The sequence below is a fragment of the Elephantulus edwardii genome, unplaced genomic scaffold, assembly GCF_000299155.1.
Source record: "Elephantulus edwardii isolate Elephantulus edwardi_28Jun2011 unplaced genomic scaffold, EleEdw1.0 scaffold00042, whole genome shotgun sequence".
Lineage (NCBI taxonomy): Eukaryota > Metazoa > Chordata > Mammalia > Macroscelidea > Macroscelididae > Elephantulus > Elephantulus edwardii.
This window is the reverse complement of record NW_006399792.1, coordinates 3,424,690-3,449,738: the sequence shown is the minus strand read 5'-3', so window position 1 is coordinate 3,449,738 and position 25,049 is coordinate 3,424,690. Positions and strand designations below refer to the sequence as shown.

At 36.5% G+C, this 25,049-nt stretch overlaps 1 protein-coding gene across 4 annotated transcripts in view; it reads left to right on the top strand.

The window, feature by feature from the left end:
- ARHGAP24 (Rho GTPase activating protein 24) overlaps positions 1-25,049 on the top strand; it is a 654,088-nt gene that overhangs the window by 602,395 nt on the left and 26,644 nt on the right. For all 4 annotated transcript variants that reach the window (XM_006885250.1, XM_006885252.1, XM_006885251.1 and 1 more), the window contains 2 exons: positions 14,106-14,238; positions 19,553-19,626. In XM_006885250.1, coding sequence (XP_006885312.1) covers positions 14,106-14,238; positions 19,553-19,626 — 207 coding nt within the window. The remainder of the gene's footprint in view (positions 1-14,105; positions 14,239-19,552; positions 19,627-25,049) is intronic.

The following is a 25,049-nucleotide window of genomic DNA, read 5'->3' as shown; positions in this document are numbered from 1 at the left end:
CATTAGAGAATATTGGAGGGAAAAAAACATATAATGATTTATTCCTATAGGTGCTATGCACAGCTAGATTGAATTAGTGACCATTAAACATTAGAACTGTCTCCTAGCTTGGGATGTTTTCTACCCAAAATACATTCTCTGCAGCAGTGTTTCACCACTTTGGCTGCACAGGAGATACAATTTTTGGATGTTTTAAAATGTCCAATTATTAGACTGCAACCTGATCTAATTACATCTGAATATAGAGTCCAGTCATCAGTCCATTTTGGAGAAAGAGAAACCAAGGTGCTCTTTGGAGGCAAGAATGGTGAACTTTCATCTTACTTACTTTGGGTATGTTGTTAAGAGGGGCCAGTTCTTGGAGAAGGGAATCATGCTTGGAAGGGTGGAGAGTCAGCTCAAGAGAAGGCCCTCAATAAAATGGATTGACATGGTGACTGTTACAGTGGTCTACCTCAGCAAGATGAATCGACACAGTGCCTGTAACAAAGGTCTCAAATGCATCCAAAATGGTGAAGAGACACAGGATAGGACAGAGTTCAGACCCATTGTTCATAGAGTAGCGATGAGTCACAGTCAATTGACAGTGACACATAACAACATCAGCTTTTTTCAAAACCTTTTAACTGCTTACAATATGTTTCCAAATTTTGAGAATCACATAACCCCTTTTTTCTATATCATATTAATCTATCAGATGATACTGAAAAGGTTCTTATTAGCTGAAAGTTGATTTCAGGTCTTTCAGCTAATGCTCCATCACTCACCACTCTAGCAGTTTTATAGGATAGTTTATGAAGTACAGATTTTGTGGTCACCAGGCAATTCTTTGTAATCAGTACTTTTAAAGCAGGAAAGCGTATTGAGACGAGCACTAATTTAAAGTAGATCAGGACTCTGCCTGGAGGTGAAGTTGTCTTTTAATGTAAAAATTTCTGTGATGGCTCTTATGTAACTGTACAGTAAGCTATGACAATTTGACATGATTCAAGTTTCTCTGTCAAGAAGTGTATCAGTTTTGACAGATATACACAAAATTAAATTTGACAAGAGCTGGAGTTTTCTTGTAGCTATTTAGTTTAGTTTGAAAAGGCTTGCTAGCATTGAGTTTATTTTTCTAATTCTTGGTGAATTCAGTAAACAGACAGCATATTGTTTAAGCAGGACCATTTTGCAGCAGTCTATTTTGGTGATTCTACTGAAAGTTTTAGTCTTGCATATGTTCATCCAGAATCTATTGGTATTATTATGTATATATGCGTGTGTGGGTGTGTGTGTGTGTTTATGTAGCTCTGCTGATGTAGTTCTTAGAAACCAATAGCCAGAAGGCTGGAAATCTCTGGAGGTTCAAATCCCTCAGCTACTCTTTGGAGAAAGATGGGCAATGCACTCCTGTTTGAATTTACAGTTGCAGAAATCTGACTAATCTGATGGTTGCTATGAAACAGAATCGAATTGATAGCAGTGAGAAATTAGGTATATATATATATGTATGTATATTTATATATACACATATATATGTACATATATATGTGTGTGTATATACATATATACACATATATGTACATATATGTACATATATATGTACATATATGTACATATATATATTCATATTTGTATTTGAAGCTCTGGCAGTGTAGTGTGTAGGAAGTTGTATGCACCTCTTCAGTGGTTCAAATACTCTAGCAGCTCTCTGAAAGAAGGTGGACAACCTCTTCCATGCGTGTTTGTGTGTGTGTGTGTGTGTGTGTAAATTTAAAGTTTATCTTGTTTTGTAACAAAAATCTTTAAAAGCCTCGTGTACATCAAGGACCTAGCAGTATATCTATACACAACTGTATCTACTAGCTTTTATCTGTCTATAAATTATCATGTTAAAAGAATACATTTATAAATTGAGGGCTTAAATGTATTAAGGGTTTTGTGTGTGTATATTACACTGTGAATTGCTTTGTTATTGGATTAATCCCTTTGTATGGGTATATTTAGATGTTTGCCTCTAACCTCTGGTGATGCTGTGGTTAAGCACTCCTCTGGTAATAGAGAGAGTGGAGGTTTAGCCACTCTGTGAGAAAAAGTGTAGCCGTTCATTTCTATAAAGGTTACCATAGATTTGGAAGCCATATGAGGTAAGTTTATTTAAATTTATTCAATCCTATAGTATCACTATGAGTTTGAATCAATTCAAAGGCAACAGCTGATTGTTAGGTATGTTTATCATGAGAGGAAGGAGAGGGGTTCAGAGATTAGCAAGAAGGAATTTTTGTTAAACATTTTTATTCTTTTTCATAAATAGCAAAACGTTTACATGATATGTTATTGTTTTCATTGTTAGGTTGACAGCCAATAACCATAACAATATGAACCACAAATTAGAACCTTGCCTATTCCTGTATAATCCTTACAGTCACCACCATGCTTTATCACATTTTAGATTGTATTTTCTATTGTATAAGTGAGATATATAAGGAAGATAATTTCCGGAAAGGATAAAATAACATTCTTAAGATACATGTCTGTCAGAGACTTAGAAATCTATTGTGTATTTACATGCATATCCATATATGCACACATATGCAAGTATGAAATGTTAGGAAATAGTAAAAATTGAGGAATGACATACAAAAAATGTTACTGTTGCTAGTCATAAATTAGAGCTATCAGCCTAAAGAGAATATTAAGAGTCAAGGTTTTTCATTCTTAATTCACTTTGAAAGGGGCGTGGGACACTACACAGCACTGATGTTTAGTAACCCTTTGGTGAATGAAGGATAGAATATTTTCAGAATGATCAAAGATAGAGCCATGAGCTCATCTAAATAGTGAATCATAGACATTCTTATGAAATCTTCTCTTTAAATTGTTTTTTATTGTTGTTGTTAGGTGCCTTCAAGTCTAGTATGATTCATAGCAACTTAGGAGCATCACATCTAACCTTTGTCCTACTCTGTTCCATCTTTATATTCTCTGACACACTTGAGCCCATTGGTGCAGTCACTGTGTCACTCCATCTGGTTGAAGGTCTTCCTCTTTGTCACTGACCTTCCACCTTTCCAAGCATGCTGTCCTTCTCCAAGGAATGACCTCTCCTAGCAGCATGCCTAAAGTATGTGAGATGAAGCTTTATCACCTTTGCCTCCAATGAACACTCTAATTTTAATCTTTAAGTTAGATTTTTTTTAAAAAAATGCACTAAGCATGAAGAAACAGAATTAAGCAACAAAATCCAAATTCATTCTAAATTAAAAACAAAGCCCATATGTTACTCCATCTAGAGACATAAGTTACCGAGCATCTCTCAGCCTGATCTGTTATATAGCATCCTGGGGTCTTTCCCCATCTTTTTCTATCACTAAATACAATATTCCTGATTATGTATCTTCAGTTCTAAAATTAGTTTTACTATTACATGAGCAAAAGTGCTGCATATCTGGATAATGATTTACATTGTTTGTAAATAGTTTTAATCATCTACCAAAGCATTATCACTATAAAATACTTAATACTTTGCATGTCTACAATACCTATATAAGAAACATCATCATAAACAGATAAAGAATTGAAATTATAGAACATTTAATTGTATGAACCATAGACACATAAGTCATAAAATCAAACAGTGGTTTACTTTGGGCAAATCTACTACAAAGGATCTCCATAAAGTGCTTAAAAATAGGTAGAGGATGAGAGTCTACCTGATAAAGTGATGATATTTGCAATTGCCTGATATTCATGTGAAAGTTGAAACAAGAATAAAACAGACTAAAGAATTGATGCCTTTGAATTATGGTGAAGACTATTAAATATAGCATAGACTTCTTTGAACCACAATTAACACCATTAGTACAAGGAGTCAGAAAATAAGGAGACACAATGCACTGGGAAATCTGCACTTAGTGACCTCTCTAAATTCATGAGGAATAATGACAGCACATAACAACCGTAAACAACAATGATGTCAGTTGGAGGACTAAGGTTTGTCTGATTCAAGCCATAGTCATATTGATCACTTGCTATACAGCTGAGAGCTGAACAATGAATAAGGATGACAGGAAAAGAATTGATGCTTTTGAGCTGTGATATTGGAGAAGAGTGCTGAATATCCCATTGACCGCCAAGAGAATGAACATATGTGTCTTGGAGAAGGTGCAGCTGGAGTGCTCTTTGGACGCAAGAATTATGAGGCTTCACCTCACATACTTTGGGCATGTTACTAGGAGGTGCTTTTCCTCAGAGAAAGATAAGATACTGGGAAGAGTAGAAGGTCAGCAAAGGAGAGGAGACCCTCAACAAGGTGGACTGACGTGGTGACTGCTACAAATACAATCTTTTGTGTGAGGAAGTGTGAAGATAGCACAGGATAGAAGAAGGTTTAGATCTTTAGTTCATCAATTGCTATGAGTCATACTAAAGTCAACAGCAACTGACAACAGCAACAACTAGAAAAACAATCATATGTCTTGCAAGAAGTACAGCCAGCAGGCTTCTTATAGGACAGAATGATGAGACTGTGTCTCATGTCATTTCGCAGACTATGAAGAGAGAATAGCCTGTGGATTAAGTAGATTGGAGGGACAGACAAGACATTGTTTCATTCTATTGTTCATAAGGTTACAATGTGTCAGAACAAACTAACAACAACAACAACAATTTCCCATTAATATTCCATAGAGGTGTTAACAATCGGATAAACTTACTAAACTCTTCTGAGATCCTGAGAGTAAGGGGACAGATGCGTATGTGTAAGTGCATGTTGTTAACTTTAATGAAAACCAGAAACCAGTTCCATTTGAGTCAACTCATGGTACAACCTGATGTGTGTCAGAGTAGAACTCTGCTTCATGAGATTTTCAGTGACCGATTTTTCAGAAGTAGGCCACAAGGCTGTTTTGTTCCCCCAACACACCTCACACCAACAACCTTCAGTTAGCAGCTAAGAGTATAGCTAGATTCTCACTCATTGTCATTGACTCTGAATTGACTCATATTAGACTCATAGCTGACCCTCTGAAACAACACTTGGCTGTGGTATTAGGGATATTATACCTAATGTTAGATGGATCTTGGCTAAAAGCAGAGAATACCAGAGAAATGCCTATCTGTGTTTCATTGATTATGCAAAGGCATTTGGCTGTGTGGATCACAACAAACTGTGACTGATTCTGAGAAGAATGGGAATCCTAGAACACTTGATTGTGCTTATGTGAAACCTGTTTGGAAGCAGAGACAGTCGTCAGAACAGAACAAGGAAATACTGCACGTTTCAAAATTGAGAAGGGTGTGAGCCAGGGATGTGTCTTGCCTCCATACTTTTTTCAATGTGGATGCAGAACAGATTACCCAGGAGGGTGGGTTGTATGAGGAGAAGTGCGGCATCAGGATTGGAGGAAGACTCATCAACAATCCATGTTAGATGACGCAGCCCTGCTTCCTGAAACTGAGGAGGACCTGAAGCACTTGCTGCAGAAGGTCAAGGACTGCAGCCTTCAATATAGATTAAAGCTTAACATCAAGAAAATAAAGATTCTCACCACTGGACCAATTGACATCATCACATTGTTGTTGTTGTTGTTATGTGCCATCGAGTCACTCGCAAATCATAGTGACCCCATATACAAGAGCCCTAAACGCCATTCTATCCTGTGCCAACCTCGCCATCTCAAACACACTCATTCCCACCACTCCTCTCACAGAATTGATCTATCTCATGGAGGGTCTTTCTCTCCTGCACTGTCCCTCCACTCTCCCAAACATGATGTACCTCTCCAAAGACCAGTCCCTCCTTGCAACATGCCCAAAGTATATCGGACGAAGCTTCAGAATCCTTGACTCCAACGTGCATTACGGCTTCACCTTCTTCAGGACAAACCTGTTTGTTCTCCTAGCAGTCCATGGTATATTCAACACTCGTCTCCAGCACCACAGCTCTAAGTCATCTATTCTCTTTCTATCAACCCTATTCACTGTCCAACTCTCTGATGCATAGCACGTAATTGTAAAGACTATAGCCCAGATCAGGCGCACCTTAGTCTCCAGTCTGACATCATTGCTCTTTAGTACTCTTGAGAGGTCCCTCATGACAGATGGTAAAGAAATTTAGATTGTTAACAGCTTCCGTTTGCTTGGCTCCACAATCAACACTCTTAGTACTAGCAGCCAGGAAATGAAAAGAAAAATTACCTTGGGAAAATCTGCTGTCAGAGACCTCTCTAAAGTACTGAAGAGCAGCAATGTCAGTCTGAAGATTCAGGTGCACCTGATTCAGGACATGGTCTTTTCAGTTACTTACTGTGCATCAGAGAGCTGGTCAATGACTAGGGATGATGGATAATTGATGCCTTTGAGCAGTAGTGTTGGAAAAGAGTATTAAATATACCATGGACTGCTAAGAGAATAAACATGTTGGTCCTAGATAGGGGAAACCAGGTTGCTCCTTGGAGGCAAGAATTCTCAAGCTTTGTCTGGCCTACTTTTTACATGTTGCAAGGTGGAACCAGTCCTTGCAGAGGGACATCATGTTTGGGAGGGTGGAGGGAACAGCACATCAGAGGAAAACCCTTGATGAGATGGGTTAATTCAGTGACTGAGGTATTGCAAGTACGTGTGTCATAGACAATAAGATTGGCACACAATAGAGCAGCGTATAGGGTCATACATGAGTCACAAGCCACTCAGTAGCACATAGCAACTACATGCACTGCAGGAAATTCCCCATCTTTCTTCTGAGAAGCCACTAGTGGATCAGAATTATTAGAGAGCTGACACCTTTGGGTCACCAGCACAACTCCCTACATACTATTCCAGAGACATTTAGTTCTTCATTGTATATTAACTTTTGCCACAATGACTTTTTCCACTTATATAATTTTGGAGGAGAGATGATTTTTAGGATCAAAATGGCCTACATTTCTCCAGGTGTGTTATACAGTTAACACACCGTGTTGATATTATACTTAAATGATTATACATATTTAAGACATATATTAATTAGGATATTGACTTAGATTATGGAAGGTAAAAGAAATGAGCAGATCTGCCTCGGAAGATACACAGTCGTGATGGTACTTAGAAGCAAGGATGGGAGTCTTTATTTCACATACTTTGGCATTTATCAGGAAACATCATATTTGGAAAAGCAGAAGGTCTGTGAGAGAGAGAGAGAAAGGCCTTCAATGGAAAAGGTTGGAACAGTGATGCCAACATTAGCTTAAGCACAGCAGAGATGATAGGATGGCAGGGACCAGGCAGGATTTTGTTTGACTGTACACATGGTTACTAAGAGCTGGAGCTAAACTGGTAACACCCAGCAACAACAGCATTAATAAGAGCAAGAAGCAGTTACTCAGTGAGAGATGTGAGGAAGGAGAGTTAGAAGTGGAGGATTACTGTTTAATTGAGTGAATATCCAAATAAATTTCCAGAGAAACACTGGAATTCCTATTGCAGTGATATGTTGTCAATTCTAGCAGATTGCCTACCATCTTTGAGTTGATTTTAACTCATAAGCGCTCTCCATCAGGTTTCAGAAGCTGTGAATCTTTTTAGGAAGAGATGGATTTCTAGTTCTTTTGCTCCGCGGCTGGAGGATTCAAACTGCTGACTTTTCTGAGAGTAACACACCATGCCAACAGAGCCAGAAAGAGCAAAATTTATTGTGCTTGGTCAGAAACAATTCTGTCCTTCATTTTTATTTGAAAGGAGCAAAGACAACATTAGAATACTAGAGCAGTGAAGAAGTCTTTACTTCTATAAAATAGCTTTTAATAGAGAGTATCATATTTTAAAGTATTAGTCTTAAAAGCAAAAATTTAATTATCTCTGTTAATAAATTTCATAAATATATTTCATTATAATTATTTAACAATAAAATTAATAAATTACATATAATTTAATTTTCCCCATAACTTCTGTATAGCACGGTGTGTGTGTGTATGCATATATATGTGTGTGTGTGTGTGTGTATATAATCTAAAAGCTATTGGAATACCTCACTTTAAAAAAGATATTAAAAAAATCATCCACTTCACCTCTCATATTTTGATTCATGGCTCAAATATTTCTATTTTCAGGACATTACTGCAGATTTGATGCAAAGAAAATTGTTTGTAAATGAGGAATGACTAGCAGTCTTTCATCCTTCACAATTTTAGCACAGTGCAGACAAGTCTACTTTGCAATCACACCATCTAGTGTTCAAACATCTACATTATTGTAGCTCACTGCATGCTTCCCTTCAACAGAAGCTGAACAATACGGAAGTCCTGAGTCAGTTACCTGAAAAACAATATGCTCAGAGTGTCCCTGTAATAAATAAGTGGTATTTCAAGCACTAAAACCTTTTTATTATATATATATGATTTCTTGTTTTATAATTATTTTACATAAGTATGCTTATTTGTGGCATTTTATAAGTTATCAGTGTACTGAGGAATTGTGTGATAAGGCAAATGTAGGTGATTTGTTTCCACCAGCTAGAGAGAAAGATGGGCACTTTCTGCTGGAGAAAGAGGGGCAGTTCTCCTCCTGTGCCAGTCAGATCTGATTTGACAGTACATACAAAAAAATATAATAAAATTTTTTTAAAAGGTGGCCAGTTTCCTCCTTTGAGATTTAGTGCCTCTGAAAACCCCCTGGAGTGTCAGTTATGTGTGGAATCCAACTCGATGATTTACAGCAACATACAGGTGATGCATGATGTATCGAAAATATACTTATTTTATATTTTTCTCTGTACCGAACTAATATTTTAGCAATCTTTTTGTTGGCTCTGAAGACAGACAACATAATTTAGACATGATTGTGGATTAGGTAAAAGTGAAATGAGAAGATGAAAGTAAATCATTAGAATATTTGATTGCACTGCATTCCTGCTCCAGGCACTCGTTTTCTTACTACTACCAACTACTTTAAAGATCAGATACTTTCCTGCATGACAAGAGAAATGGAAAATTATTCTCCAGTGTCAAACACAGAAGAGCTTTGTTTTTTAACACATAGAATTCTTTAGCAAAGAAAGCAAGAAATTAGTGTCTTCCCTGTTTTACTATTTTGATATTTCGTGTCTATCTTTATAATAAAATAGAATACATTTTCAGAAAATAGCATCCTTGGTTTTAGTTTCTCAGATGTTCTATAGATGCGTTTTTTTGTTTCTTTTATGTACTAATCCTCAGATTGACCATTTCTATACTGTCAGTAATGTCACAGTTTTTAAAAGAAAAATATGTATTTTATTATGAAAGGAGTAAAGTTAATAAAAACTAATTGCTATTAAACTGCCATCACATCTTTATAAAATAATTGACAATATGCCTATCCCACTGACTCCCAATGTTAACATGGGGAACCTCAACCTTTGCCCCTAATTCTAAAGTGAACAAATCTTGGTCTATAAAGATACTGTCTAGCTCACTAGCTCAGTGTGTACAACACTGAGCTGTCTTTCATAGCCTTCTGGCAGAGGTTCTGTTTCTAGCACTTGCTATTCAGAAATGTCAGCTCCTGCCACTCTGTGCTCACTGAGTTAATTTTACACACCTTTCTGATTATTGTATAAGAGTTACTTCTTTAGAGGAGCTCTCCTAACACCTCAGTTATTGTTTTTGTTATGTGCCATCAAGTCACTTGTGACTCATAGTGACCATATGCACAATAGCTCTGAATTCTGTTCTATCTTGAGCCAATTTCACACCTACCCCCAATATCCCAGTCACTGAGTCACCAGAGTCTTCCTCTCTTGTGCTGTCCCTCCACCCTCCCAAACATGATGTCCCTCTCCAAGGATTGATCCTGCCTTGAAACAAAGTATGTCAGACGAAGCTTCAGAATCCTTACCTTTGAGGGGCAGTCTGATTTTACCAAACAGGACAGTTCTCTTAGTAGTCCATAGTATGTTCAAAACTCTTCTCCTGCACCACAACTCAAAGACATCAATTTTTCATGTTATCCTTAGTCATTGTCCAACCCTCTGGTACACAGCCATCAATTGAGAAGATCTTGGCTTGTATCAGGCACACATTAGTCTCTAGAATGACATCGTTACTTTTTTAGTACTCTGGAGATGCCCCTGACATCGAATTTTCCCAAAGCAAATTTGTCTTTTGATTTCCTGGCTACTGGTACCAAGAGTGGTGATTGAGCATCCCATTTGAATTTTACAAATGACTTTAACCATAAGGTTGCACAATTTGATGGGTGGAGGGAAGAGTGGGTCAAGGAGGGGGGAAATTCCAGTGTAGAAAAAAATATTAGTATGAACTTTGTAACTAAACCAGTATAAAATAAAAAATTTCTTTAAAATTTTTTTAAAATTTTGAAGAATTGAACACCATTCATCGTAGACCAGATGAATTGTGGGTTGACACCAGGACATCATCCATGAAGAGAGCAACAGAAAACTTTAAAGACCTTTTAAAAAGAGAAAGACAAAGACTAAGGAGACAAACATGACAAAGAAAAAGACAAAAACAAAAGAGAAAGGGGGGAACCCATAAAAAAGAAAAGAACCTGAAAACTGCACTAAAGCATAATAAAGAAACCAAAACAAGAGGGAAAGATGATGAGGTAAAAAGAGCAGAGCAGAAGATTTCAAAGGGTTTCTTGAAAAAACAAAGCAAGATATTACAATGGAATGTTCCAGAGTGCTGCAATTGCAGAATAAAAAGGGAAGAACTCACCTGGATTTTCTCAGGCTGAAAGAACTGGGGGGAAAATAATTCTCAAATTGAAATACTGAGAGATGCTAAAAAAAAAAAAGAAATACTGAAAGATGCTATGGACAAAATTTTGAATGATGCAGGAATCATCAAAGGATAGTGGAGGGAATATACAGGATCACTATACTATGAAAAAAAGCCAAACAGGGAGTACCATATGATCAAAAGCCACTAATAAATAATGAAGAAAGAAGTTCAAGCTACACTGAAGGAACTGACAAAAAATAACATCCCAGAAATAGATGGGATTAAAAATTAAGTATTGATTCCAGAGCCAAACAAGCTGAAGCTGTTAACAATCTGTCTCTTCTCCATCTATCGTGATGCCAATTGGCCTAGTGGTAAGAATCTTTATTTTCTTGTTGTTGAGCTTCAATTCATATGGAAGGCTTCAGTCGTTGACCTTCTGCAGCAAGTGCTGCAGGTCCTCCTCAGTTTCAGTAAATAAGGTTCTGTCATCTATATAACAACAGAGGTTGTTGGTGACTCTTCAAATCCTGATGCCACATTCCTCCTCATAAAAACCAGCCTCCTGGAAGATCTGTTTCACATATAGATTGAAAATGTGTAGAGATAGGATGCATCCCTGGTGTTCACCTTTCCTGATTTTGAAGCAGGCAGTGTTTATTTGCTCTGTTCTGATGACTGCCTCTTGGTCCAAGTATAGGTTTCACATGACCACTATCAAGGGTTCTGGGATTCCCATTCTTCTCAGAGTCAGCCACAATTTGTTGTGATCCACACAGTCAAATGCCTTTGCATAGTCAATGAAACATGGATAGACATTCCTCTGTTACTCTGTGCTTTCAGCTAAGATCCATCTCACATTGCCTATAATATCCCTAGTACCACGGCCTCTTCAAAACACATCTTGCATTTCTCTGTTGATGTACTGTTCCAGTCATTTTTGAATAATCTTCAGCAGGATCTTTCTTGCATATGGTATTAATGACATTGTTTGACAATTTACATACACCTTTTTTTGGAATGGAAATAAATGTGGCTCTCTTCCAGTCTGGTGACCTGGTGGTTGTCTTCCAGATTTCTTAACACAAACTGGTGAACATGTCCAGGGCACCATCTGTTTGTTGAAATATCAGTTAATATGTCCTCAATTCCTGGAGCCTTTTTTTTTTTTTTGCAAATTCCTTTAGAGTAGTTTGATCTTCCTCATTCACTACCATTGGGTCTTGTTCATATAGCATTTCATGAAATACTTTTGTCATCCAATTCTTTTTGGTGTAGTGACTCTGTGTACTCCTTCTATCTTCTTTTGATGCTTCCTAGATCATTCAACATTCTGCCTATAGCATCTTTAAGTATTGCAACTCAAGGCTTTAATCTTTTCTTCCATTTCTTCAGCTTAATAAATGCTGAGCGAGCTCATCCCTTTTGATTTTCCAACTCAAGCTCTTTGCACATTTCATTATAATATTTACTTTGTCTTCCCATGCTGCCTTTTGAATTCTTCTGTTTAGCTCCTTAACATCTTGATTTCTTCCCCTTTGCTAACACCTCCAGAAAACTGTAAATATTTCCAACTCTCTTAAAATATGAGGTAAACAGTCATGCTTTGTACCAGTCATCTTTTAATGGAATTCTGCTTTAAAAAATTATATAATGTTATGGCCTAGTGATAAGAATCAGTACTGCAATCCTTAAGGCACACAGTTCTAATCCATCAGGTGCCCCATAGGAGAAGCATGAGCAATTTCCTTACATATGATTACTGCCTCTGGAAACCCAACTCAACTGTGAGTTGGTTCCAACTCGATGACACATAACAACATAGTAAGCTATAGGGAACTCTGGTGGCCTAGTGGTAAGTAGTTGCATTGCCAACCCAAAGGTAGATGATTCAAATCCACCAGCTGTTCCAGGGAGAAAAAGGGGTAATCTCCTTATGTGATGTAATGCCATTGAAAACTCAATGGAAGGTCAACTATGGCTCAACTGTGGTTACATAATAACAGTAAGCTTCAGGAATCTGTAGCCAAATCACCAGAGCTTTCTTAAGAATTAGAGTTGAGGAGGTGGTGAATACTCAGAACAACCATCCTACAAGAACCAAAGGACAGCATTTACCCTGAGGTCAAGCTGGAAGGTCTGGCAAGGAGAAGATAGAAAGATGAATAGAAAGAAAGAACCACAAGGGGAAAATGGAAAGAGTACTAGTATATATAGGTTGTAATCAATGTAAAATATATCAGTTGGTATGCCGTCAATTTCTGGGGCCTTGTTTTTTGCCAATTCTTTCAGAGCAGCTGGAACTTCTTCCTTCATCACCACAGGCTCTTGCTCATACACTGTTTCATGAAATTCTTCTGTGTCCGCCAATTCCTTTTAGTACAATAAATCCATATAGTCTTTCTATCTTCTTTTTTAATGCTTCCTGAATCATTTAATGTTCTGCCCAAAGCATCCTTAAATATTGCAACTTGAGGCTTGAATTTGTTCTTAAGTTCCTTCAACTTAAGAAATTCTGAGCAAGTTTGGCCCCTTTGATTTTCTGACTTCAGCTCTTTGAACATTTCATTGTAATATTTTGTCTTACAACACTGTTCTTTGGAACCTTCTGTTCAACTCCTTAATATCTTAATTTCTTCCCTTTGTTTTGGCTTCTTGGCATTCTAGTACAGGCTTCATCTGATAAACTTTGGACATGTTGCAAGGAGGAACCAGTGTTTGGAGAGAAATGTCATGCTTGAGAGGGTGGAGGAACAGCCTAAGAAAGGAAGACCCTCGATGAGATGGATTGATGCAGTGACTGGGGTAATAGGGATAAGTGTGTCAGAGACAGTGAGTTCTGCACAAGATAGAATAAGGCTGTTGTACATAGGGTCGCTATGAGTCGCAGGTGACTCAATAGCACATAAAACAATAAAAAACCCCAACAATAACAATCAGTCAATATAAGAATGGTTGAATGGAACACAAATCTACTCTCTAAGCTTTTACTCAAATAACAGTAAATAAAGTTAAAAACTCATTAAGAGTTGGGTTCAGAATTAACTCTTATCAGATAAACACATTATACTCATGTAGATTAGATATTTTGCAAATGAGTATATATTTAATTAAAATTCTAATTATGTTCTCAATTTATCAATGTCAGTTCTTTTACTTAGCATTAAATAGACACAAAAGAAAGATGAACTTTCAAATACTTTCAAACCACACTAAGAATTTTAAGTAACATCTCACCTCTTTTTCTTCTCTATTCATGGTAGTATCTCATACCTGTTATAGAAGTGTGTTCCCTGAAATACAGATGGACTGTTCCATTGCCAACTTGTGTAACATTTTAACTCTTAGATGTGTATTTGATTAAAATTATGAAATAATCTAAGTTTTACTACACAGCCCATCTCCACCTTTCTCTCTCCACAGCAACACAGACGTGCACACGGTGGCGTCACTTCTTAAACTGTATCTCCGGGAACTTCCAGAACCAGTTATTCCTTATGCAAAGTATGAAGATTTTTTGTCTTGTGCTAAACTGCTCAGCAAGGATGAAGAAGCAGTAAGTGAATAGAGTTATTTTCAAATTAATGTTTGGAGAGTTTTTTCATCACTCTTAACCTTAACTTTGCAAATTGACCTTTAATCCTACTCTTAAACTTCTGCCACTTTATATTGAAGTCACACACTAAAATTTAACATACACAGGTCAATCCTCTTGTATCAAGATGGAAAAGGAAGAATGCAGACTGAACTAATGAAGTCAACCCTCCTTTTATGATCTTGCAATCATAAATGATGCAGTGTAGTGCTGCATTAAGCCCAACATTCCTTGAAAACCTGAATACCTTCTCTCCCTTTCATTGTGTACCCAAATCACATTCGCCATACAGCAAGAGTTAGCAAACTGTGACTCATGGGCAAAATCTATCTCCCGCCTCCCTTGTTTTTGGCATCTTTATTGATACATAGTTCACATAAAATACATTTTCCTCATTTAAATGCAAAACTTTGTGCCTGTGTGCATGCATTTTTAGTATTTTAAAGTTATACAGTCATTAGCAAGATTCCTTTCCTTTGCTCAAGAAATTCCATGCCCTTCAGGAATCACTTATGTTTTCCTTCTCCTTCCAACTCCTCACAGATCATTAATTGCCTTCCCATTTCTATAGATTTACCTATTTTGGATATTTCATGTAAATGGAATCCTTGAATATTTGGTCTTTTATGACTGACTTCTTTCACTTAGCATAATATTCTCAAGGTTTAGTAATGTTATAGCATGAATCAGAACTTTGTCTTTATTACCAAATAATATTTTATTATTTACCCATTTGTCAAGTCTATTAAAAATAATGTTGCTGTGAGTATCTGGTACAAGTTCTCCACACCCTATCCCTCTGTAAAACATTTGATAATTTAGCCATTTCCTAGAAGATAGATAGATAGATAATAAATATTAGTGACTTTGGTCATGTTCTTCATGTAAAAGTGTTGTTTTTTCTAAAGTATTCCATCACCATAAACTCAATGTGTCCTAGTGAAAATTTTTTCCTTTCTCCATTTCTTCCACCCTTGACAACCACTAACAATCTTTGGTTTCTGTAACTATAATAACATTGTTGTTGTTAAGTGTCATTGAGTTGCTTGCTACTCATAGTGACCCTATGAACAACTGCCCTAAAACCTCCTCTGTCCTGTGCCAATCTCACTGTCTCCAACACACACACCCTGATTACCCCAGTCACTAAATCAATCCACCTCATAGAGGGCCTTCCCCTCTGGTGCCGTCCCACCACCCTCCCAAGCACGATGTCCCTCTCCAAGGACTGATCCTCCTTGCAACATGTCCAAAGTACGTCAGACGAAGCCTCAGGATCCTTGTCTCCAAGGAGCAGCCCAGTTTAACCCTCTCCAGGATGAACCTGTTTGTTTTCTTAGCAGTCCATGGTACATTTGATACTCTTCTCCAGCACCACAGCTCAAAGAAAGGCATCAATTCACCTTCTATCCTCCCTGGTCATTGTCCAGCTCTCTGATGTTGTGATTGCAAGTGATTACAAAGACCATGGCCTGTAAAAGGCACACCTTAGTCTCCAGAGTGACAACATTGCTCTTCAGTACATATACTAGTACATTGGAGTGGTCCCTAACAGCAGATGATCACGTATACATTACACAATTTTCATATATTTTCTATATTCTTGAATGTATATAGCACTTGTTAGTGTCACGTGCATTGAGTCAACTATAACTCATAGTAACCCTATAAAAAACATATCTGATCCCTGTCCTTTCCTGTGTCATCCTCATCATCTCTTATAAACTTGTCCCCATTTTGATAGTCATTATGACAGTCTATCTCATTGACAATCTTCCATTCTTTTGCCAAACATCCACCTTTCCATGTGTGATATTTTTTCCAAGGATTGTACCCTTCTAACAACATGCCCAAAGTAGAAGATACAAAGCTGCCCCATCCTTACATTCAAAGAGTACCCTAGTTTCACTTTTTCTGAGGCTTATTTATTTGTTCTTTTGGCAGTCCATGGGGTAGTCACTATTCTTCTCTAGCACCACAACTCAAAGCCATTGATGATTCTTCTGTCATACATTATTCATTGTCCAAATTTCAGGTGCATTGCAAGTAATGTAAAGACCATGGCTTGAATCAAGTGCACATTAGTCTTTAAACCAACATCATTATTACTGAGTGGTTTGGAGAGGTACTTCACAGTAGATTTTCTCAATGTAACACATCTTTTTTTATTTTTCATAGTAACTATAAGTTTTGAGAAAATGTCAGTCAAACCAGCTACATTATTTTATGGTCAAATCAGTACTGTAATGGTTTTAACATCTTCACAAATGCTTGTTAATTACTTTTCCCCATCTTTTTGCATGTTGATGTTGTTGCTGTATGCCATTCAGTCAACTGTGACTCTTAAAAATCTTATAAATAACAGAATGGAACTTTGCCATGTGCCGCAACATCTTCACCTTCCCCAGCTTACTCAAGTCCATTGTTATAGTCACTGGATGTGAATATTATTCTCCTGTGAATTGATTTGCATTTTCCTGATGATTAAAGATACTCTACCTCCTTTTTATGCATTATTAGTATTTGTGTGTCTTCTTCAGAAGAATAACTGTTTAGGCTATTTATTCATTTTTTTAATTTACTATATAATTTAGTTACATTTTTTAACATACTTAAGATAGTAAGGAGTTCTGGTGGTGCAGTAGATAATATGTCTTATTTCTATAAGCGAAGGTAAGTGGTTTGAATACACTAGCTGCTCCTCTGAATAAAAAAAAAAATAGCAGATCTCCTCCTAGAAATATTTCCAACATCCTGAGCCCTATGGAGAGTTGTGATGAGTCAGATTCAACTTCATTTCAGAGATAGTGACTTAACATAATATTGCTCAACCTACAGTCACAAAGATTTACTCCTGTGTTTTCTTCAAAGGGTTTTATGATTTATCCTACTACAGTAAGGTCACTGATCCAAAGTAAGTTAATTTTGCAAATGATGTGAGCTACATTCTTTTGTATGCGTCTCTCCATATGCCTCAGTATCATTTGTTACAAAGACTATTATTCTTCCTCCCATTGAATGGTTGAGGAACCTAGTAAAAAAACAAACAAACAAAACAAACCCTACTACTGTTTTGGTAAATAAAGTTTTATTAGGACTTAGCCATGCTATTTATTTTGTATTGCCTAGGGCTGCTTTTGACACATTCCAACAAACAGACAGACACTGTCCTGGATGTGCTAACTAAGTTGTGCCATGGAATCTGGAGGACAGCCAGCTGGTCAACTGACTGGAAGAGATCCATAATTATTCCCATTCCAAAGAAAGGTGACCCAACAGAGTGGGGAAATTATCAAACAGTATCATTAATATCAGGCGCAAGCAAGATTCTGCTGAAGATTATCCAAAAAATGACTACAGTAACATGTCAACAGAGAACTGCCAGATGTGCAGACAGGGTTTAGAAGAGGTCATGGTACTAGGGATATTATAGCTAATGTCAGATGGATCTTGGCAGAAAGCAGAGAATACAAGAAGAATGTCTACCTGTGCTTCATTGACTATGCAAAAGCTTTTGACTGTGTGGATAACAACAAACCAGTGGTTGATTTTGAGAAGAATGGGAATCCCAGAACATTTGATTGTGCTTATGCGAAACCTATACTTGGACCAAGAGGCAGTTGTCAGAACATAGCAAGGAGACACTGCATGGTGCAAAATTGGGAAGGGTGTCCACCAGCGATGTATTCTGTCTCCATACCTTTTCAATCTTTATGCAGAAGACATCATCCAAGATGCTGGGCTATATGAGGAGGAATGTGGCATCAGGATTGGAGGAAGAATCATCAACAACCTATGTTATGCAGATGACACAACCCTGCTTGCTGAAGAGAGCCTGAAGTACTTGCTGCAGAAGGTCAAGGACTTCAGCTTTCAATATGGATTGAAGCTCAACAACTAGTAAGCAAAGATTCTCACCGCTGAGCCAATTGGCAGCATCAGTATGGATGATGAAGAGATTGGAATTGTTAACAGTTTTAGTTTGCTTGGTTCTACAATCAACAATATTGGTACCAGAAGCCAGGAAATAAAGAGATTAATTACATTGGGACAGTCATCAGTCAGAGGAACCTCTCTAGAGTACTGAAGAGCAATGAAGTCAGGCTAGAGACTAAGGTGTGCCTGATCTGAGCCGTAGTCTTCACAATTGCCTGCTATGTGTCAGAGAACTGGACAGTGACTAGAGAGGATAAAAAGAGAATTAATGCCTTTGAACTGTGGTCCTGGAGAAAGTTGTTGAATATACCATGGACTGCTAGGAGAACAAAGAGATTCATCCTGGAGAGGGTGAAACCAGGCTGCTTTTTGGAGGCAAGGATTCTGAAGCTTCATCTGACATAACTTGGGCATGTTGTAAGGAGGGTCCAGTCCTTGGAGAGGGACATCATGTTTGGGAGAGTGGAGGGACAGCACAAGAGAGGAAGACCCTCAATGAGATGGATCGATTCAGTGATTGGGGTAATGGGAGTAGATGTGTCAGAGACAGTGAGATTGGCACAGGACAGAGCAGAGTTTCGGGGTCTTGTACATAGGGTCGTTATGAGTTGCAAATGACTTGAAGGCACATAACAACAACAGGGCTGCTTTTGCCCTACAACAGAAGAATTGAGTATCTGAGATAGAGACTAAAGGTTCCCAAAAGTTTAAAATTGTGTACTAGATGACTGTTTACAGGGAGAGTAGGTCAAACTAGATTATCCGTTTTTCCCCCCTGGAACCATTTCTATTTGAGGGGAAATTTTGCAATAAGAAAAATAAAATTACTTAATCCTTTTGTGAAATATTAGACTGGATAATGCATTCCAACCCTCCATCTAACCCAAATTAATACATCCCAGACATTGCCAACCATCAGACACTTACTTGTCACTAGTTGTCTGTTTGCTTATGATTTTACTCATTGCTGTTGAGTTTATTCTCATGAAAGATCTTTGGAAAAATGGGAAGGCTCTTCTCTACATCAAAGCTGGGGTTACCCTAGGAATAACTATTATAAACCAGCCTATTTACCTTCCTCAGTAAACTGTAAATAAACAAAACTTTTCAAAGGGCTTTATTTAAATATCTTTTTCACAAATAGCATTTAGAGAAATATTTGAAAAGTGTACTCTTTGAAAATATTTCTAAAATAATGTTTGTGGTGGTTACAACTTTACAGGACAAGCTGCTTCATTGATAATATGTAATATTAGTTGTAATAATTTTATATTATTTTTCATCTGCTTTAATTTCAAGGTCACCGCTTAGATAACATTTTCTTCTTGCCTATACTCAGGGTGTTAAGGAATTAGCAAAGCAAGTGAAGAGTTTGCCAGTGGTCAACTACAACCTCCTCAAGTATATTTGCAGGTAAGAAACTTCCTAAAGATAAACCAAGACAAAAGATTCTTTTTTTTCAACTGGCTAATTTTATAGTGTTATTGGAACGCGTTCATATAGGACTCAAATTTACTACTTAGTAATTATTACTTGTGAGCTCTGGTGGCATGGTCCATAGTGAGCCGAGCTGAAAACCAAAAAGACCATGTCTCCTTGGCTGTTTAAATCCACCAGCTGCTCCTCAGGAGAAAGTTTGTAAGTCTCCTCTCCTGCAATTTACAGCCTCTGAAAAGTCAGCTATAAGTTGATTCTGACTCAACAGCAATGACTTTGACTTCTTCTGATACTTGAGTTACTGCTTATTATTTAACCTGGCAATAATTTACCACATGTTGTTAAGTTAAATCACTTACCTACCCTGAATTTTTACTTTTTCCCTGTAAAAGTGAGTTGTAATAAAGTAAACCCAAAATTTGTATCATCACTAAAATTGCTTTGCTTTCATTTGGAATTGCATGAAATTACTCTTATTTCCATATATTCAATATATGCTACATTAATTGTTTTTAGGATACAGAGAGTAACATTGTTTGGGGAAGAAATACTTCCTTTTACATGGCAAACACCTGTATGGTAATCTAGTTTCTATTATTAACTACAAATGTGTATTTCTGAAATTTCCTTAGCCTCAGTCTAAAGATCCCAGTAGTTAAGCTATTGATTAAAATATGTATTTCACAGAGTTGTTTTAAATTGTATTTTTAAATATAATGTATTACATTATAAAACTATATATTTGACATATTTAATATATTAAAATGCTTAATAAATAACATTTTATTTGTACTTCTACTTCAATCCTTATTAAAAAGACATTTGTAGTTACATTATGTTAGCTTAGTAGTAATGCATAATAAAACCTTCTTTAAGTTACCATGATAAATTAAAAGTTTAGAATGTGCTAAGCCTGTGTCCTATTTAAAAAAATAAACAAACACCTCAGTACATCAAATTGAAATGTATAACATACTTAAATAAAATGATAATTGATGCTACAATTGATAACATACCATCTTTAAATAGTAACTTTTCAGTGTATCTTAAAACAATATTGAAATATTTAATTCAGTGCATCATTTACACATACATTCTTGTAATGAAGACCAGATGTAGGATGGCATCAAGGATATTATTCATGAAGAGAGCAAAAACGGTCACTAGAAAGAGAAAGGAGAAAGAAAAAAAACTAAAATGGATGTTAGAAGACACTGAAAATTGCACTAGAGCATTGAGAAGTCAAAATAAAGGAAAGAGATGATAAAGTAAAATATCTGAACAGATGATTTAAAAGGATTATTTGAAAAGACAAAGTAAATTATTGTACTAGAATATGCAGAGATCTAGAATTTGAGAATAAAAAGGGAAAATCTTGCTCAGCATTTCTAACACTGAAAAAACGGAAAACAAATTCAAGCCTTGGCTTCCAATATTTAGAGATGCTATGGGCAAAATCTTGAATGATACAGGAAACATTTAAAGAAGACCAAGGGAGTACACAGAGTCGTTGTACCAAAACGTATTGACAATGAGCCAAAGGTAATAAAGAGAGACATTCAAGTTGCACCCTACACTGAAAGCACTAGAAAAAATAAGGCCCCAGGAATCAAGAAGATACCAAGTAACATGTTTCAAATAATAGAAGCAGCCCTTGATATGTTCAGCTCTCTATGCCAGAAAATCTAGAGAACAGCTGCCTGGCCAACTAACTGGAAGAGATGCGTAATTGTTCCCATTCCCAAGAAAGATGACCCAACAGAATATGGAAATTGTTAGTAATATTAATATTGTCATACACAAGTAAAACACTGCTGAAGATCATTCAAAAACACTAGAATAGTACAGAGACTAAGAACTGCCAGACATTCAAGCTGGAATATCATTACAGATGTTAGATGGATTCTGGCTAAAAGCAAAGAATACCAAAAGATATATTTTTTGTGCAGTATTGAATATACCAAGGCATTTGGCTGTGTGGATTGTAAAAAATTATGGCTATATGTTGAGAAGAATAGGGATCCAGAACACTTAATTGTGCTTGTGTGAAACCTATACCTAGGCCAAGAGGTTTTAGTGTGAACAGAGCAAGATAACACTGTTGTTAATGTGTTGTCAAGGTGCTTGTGACTCATAGTGACCCTATGGACAACAGCTCTAAGCCCTGCTCTCTCTTAAGCCAATTTAAGTAATGACACTCCCATTGCCCGAGTCACAGAGTCAATCCATCTAATCTAGGGTTTTCCTCTCTGTGCTGTCCCTACACCCTTCCAAGCATTATGTCCTTTTTTAAGGACTGGTTCCTCCTGGCAACATGCCAGAAATATGAGAGATGGAGCTTCAAATTTGTTGCCTCCAAGGGTTTCTGGTTTCACCCTCTCCAGGAAAGACCTTTTTGTTTTATTACAGTTCATGGTATGTTTGAAACTCTTCTCCTGCATCATAGCTCAAAGGCATGTATTCTTCTGTCATCCATAGTCATTGTCCAGCTGTCTGATGCACAGCTAGTAATAGCAAAGACCATGACCTAGATCAGACACACCTTAATCTCTAGACAGATATTGTTGATCTTCAATACTCTGGAAAAGAGAGCATTACATGCTTTAAAATTAAGAAAGGTGTATGGATCTTTTGTCCATACTTACTTAATCTGTGTACTGAGCAATTTATTTTAGAAGCTTGACTCTATGGAGAATAATGTAGCATGAAGATTGGAGGAAGACTCATCAATAACCTTTGTTATGCAGATGACACACTTTGCTAAAAGTGAGGAGGAATTAAAACTCTTGCTGCAGAAAATCAAACAGTTCGGTTTGCAGTATGAATTGCATGTCAACATTAAGAAAAACAAATATTTGGAACTGGATTTATAGACAACAAACAATGATTGATAAAAAAAGATTGAAATTGTCAATGTCTTCATCTTACTTGGATCCACAATCAATACACTTGGTACTAGAAGTCAGGAGATCAGGAAAAATATTGCTCTGAGGAATTCTGTAGTCAGGGACCTCCTCTCCAAATTATTCAGGAACAATGATCTCAGTTTAATAGCTAAAGTGCACCTGATTCAAGGCATGGTCTTTTCAATCATTGGCTATGCATCTGAGAGTTAACAATAAATAAGGATAAGAGAAGAATTGATTTATTTGAACTGTGATGTTGGAAAATAGTACTGAATAATCCCATCGATTGCCAAAAGAACAAACAGATGTGTCTTGGAGAAGCTGTAGTCAAAGTGCTTCTTGCAGGCAAAAATGATGAGGCTTTATCTCATATATACACTGGGCATGTTGATAGGCAAGGCTGTTCTTTGGAAAGGGACATCATACTTGGAAAGGTGGAAGGACAGTAAAGGAAAGGAAGACCCTCAACAAGGTAGATTGACCCAGTGACTGCTGGAATTGTCTCACGTGTGTCAGATTGTGAATATGGCATAAGATAGAACAGGATTCAGAACTCTTGTTCACAGGATCACTATGAGTCACACTCAACGTGATAGCAACTAACAACAACAATGGATATATTTTCAGCTAATTATAAACAATGGACTTTTAAGCCAATAACAGACAATGTGAATTTCATTGTAATATTTAATTAGTAGAAATTAAAAAGCAACTAACATAATCTCTTGGTGTTTAATATTGGTTAGTAAACAGTGTTGTTATAGAAAGTATGGCATTGCTTAGAAAAACTTAACCCCTTTTGCAATATTTTATCAAGATATTATTTTCAGTCTCTCCAGTAAGAGATAATTTGACTTCTTACCCTTCCGTTTGCTACATTATGGGCTGTGTATAAATGGAATATATGGAAATGGGCTCATTTTTCAATTCATTGTGTAGTATTTAACAGTAAGCGAGACACTGGACTCCAAAACCAGGATTCAAATATTTTCTCTGACATTTACTTTGTGTTCTTAGAGAAGAACCTGATACTACCTTCCAAATATATGATGCAAAAATATATTTGTATTCTTATTATTTCCTCTTTATCACATTAATTTCATTATAAACCATTAAATAATGAAGTTCTTGGACAAATAAATATTGGTGAGAAAGGAAATAGTTGTAAATACAAAATCTATTGATAAAGTGATCCAACAGAGTGTGGAAACGATTCAACAATATATTTAAAGTTAAATGCAAGTAAAATATTGCTGAAGATTATTCAAAAATTATTAGATCTTTCTTGTCCAAAGAGGAAAAATTTACTTAAGAGTAAAAACCAAATAGAAGTTGTAGATAAATTATTTGTTACCTGGAAACTGCCTGTATATTCATATAATTGATTGTTCATCCATAACAAGGTATGAAGTATTACTTGATTCGTGCACACTACATTGTGAACCTTAGAAATATGCTAAGTGAAAGAAACCTGCCATAAAAACATATATGTTCTATTATTTCATTGCTATGAATACTAAAACCAGGCAAATCCAAAGATACAGGATATTGTCTAGTAAAAGTTTAAGGATAGGAGTTGATGAAAATGTTCTAAAATTTATTGTGATGGTACTACTGTGTGAATACTAAAAGCCATTGAATTGTATACTTTAAATGCACGAATTGTGTAGAATTTAAATCAATAAAATGTCACCCAAAAAAATTATTGGAACAGCACATTGACAGGGAACTTCAGAAATTCAACCTGGATTTAGAAGAGAGCATGACCCGAGGAATATCATTGCTGATTTCAGATAGTTCTTTCCTGAAATCAGAGAATGACAATTAGGTTTACTTGTGCTTTTTGGACTATGCAAAGGTGTTTGACTAGGTGGATCATAATAAATTATGACTAAATTGGGAAAAATTAGAATCCTGGAATACTTAATTATGTTCATGTGAAAACTATACAAACCAAGAAGTAATTGTATTACCAGAACAAAGGAACACCACATAGTTTAAAATCAAAAAACGTGTGTATCAGGATTATATCCTTTCTCCAAACCTATTAAATCTATATACTGAGCAAATAATTTGAGAAGCTATGTAAAGAAGAATATGGCTCATCAACACCCTACATTATACAAATGGCACATCCTTACTTGCAGTAAGTGAAGAAGTATTGAAGCACTTACTGTAGAAGATGAAAGACTACAGACTTCAGTATGATTATATCTCAGCATTAAAAAAATAAAATCCATATTACTTGGACCAACAGGCAACATCATGATGATAGTTGGATAAAATATTGGACTTTTCAAATATTTCATTTTATTTGGATCCTTAATCTACACCTGGAGGGCACTATGCTGAGTGAAATATCTCAATCACAGAAGGACAAATACTGCATGATGCCACTGTTGTAGAATGAGACTGACATCAGGGTTGAGATAAGACTGAGAAAAACTGGATAAATTATGCATTGAAGCCAGTGAGGGAGAAAACAGTTTAAAC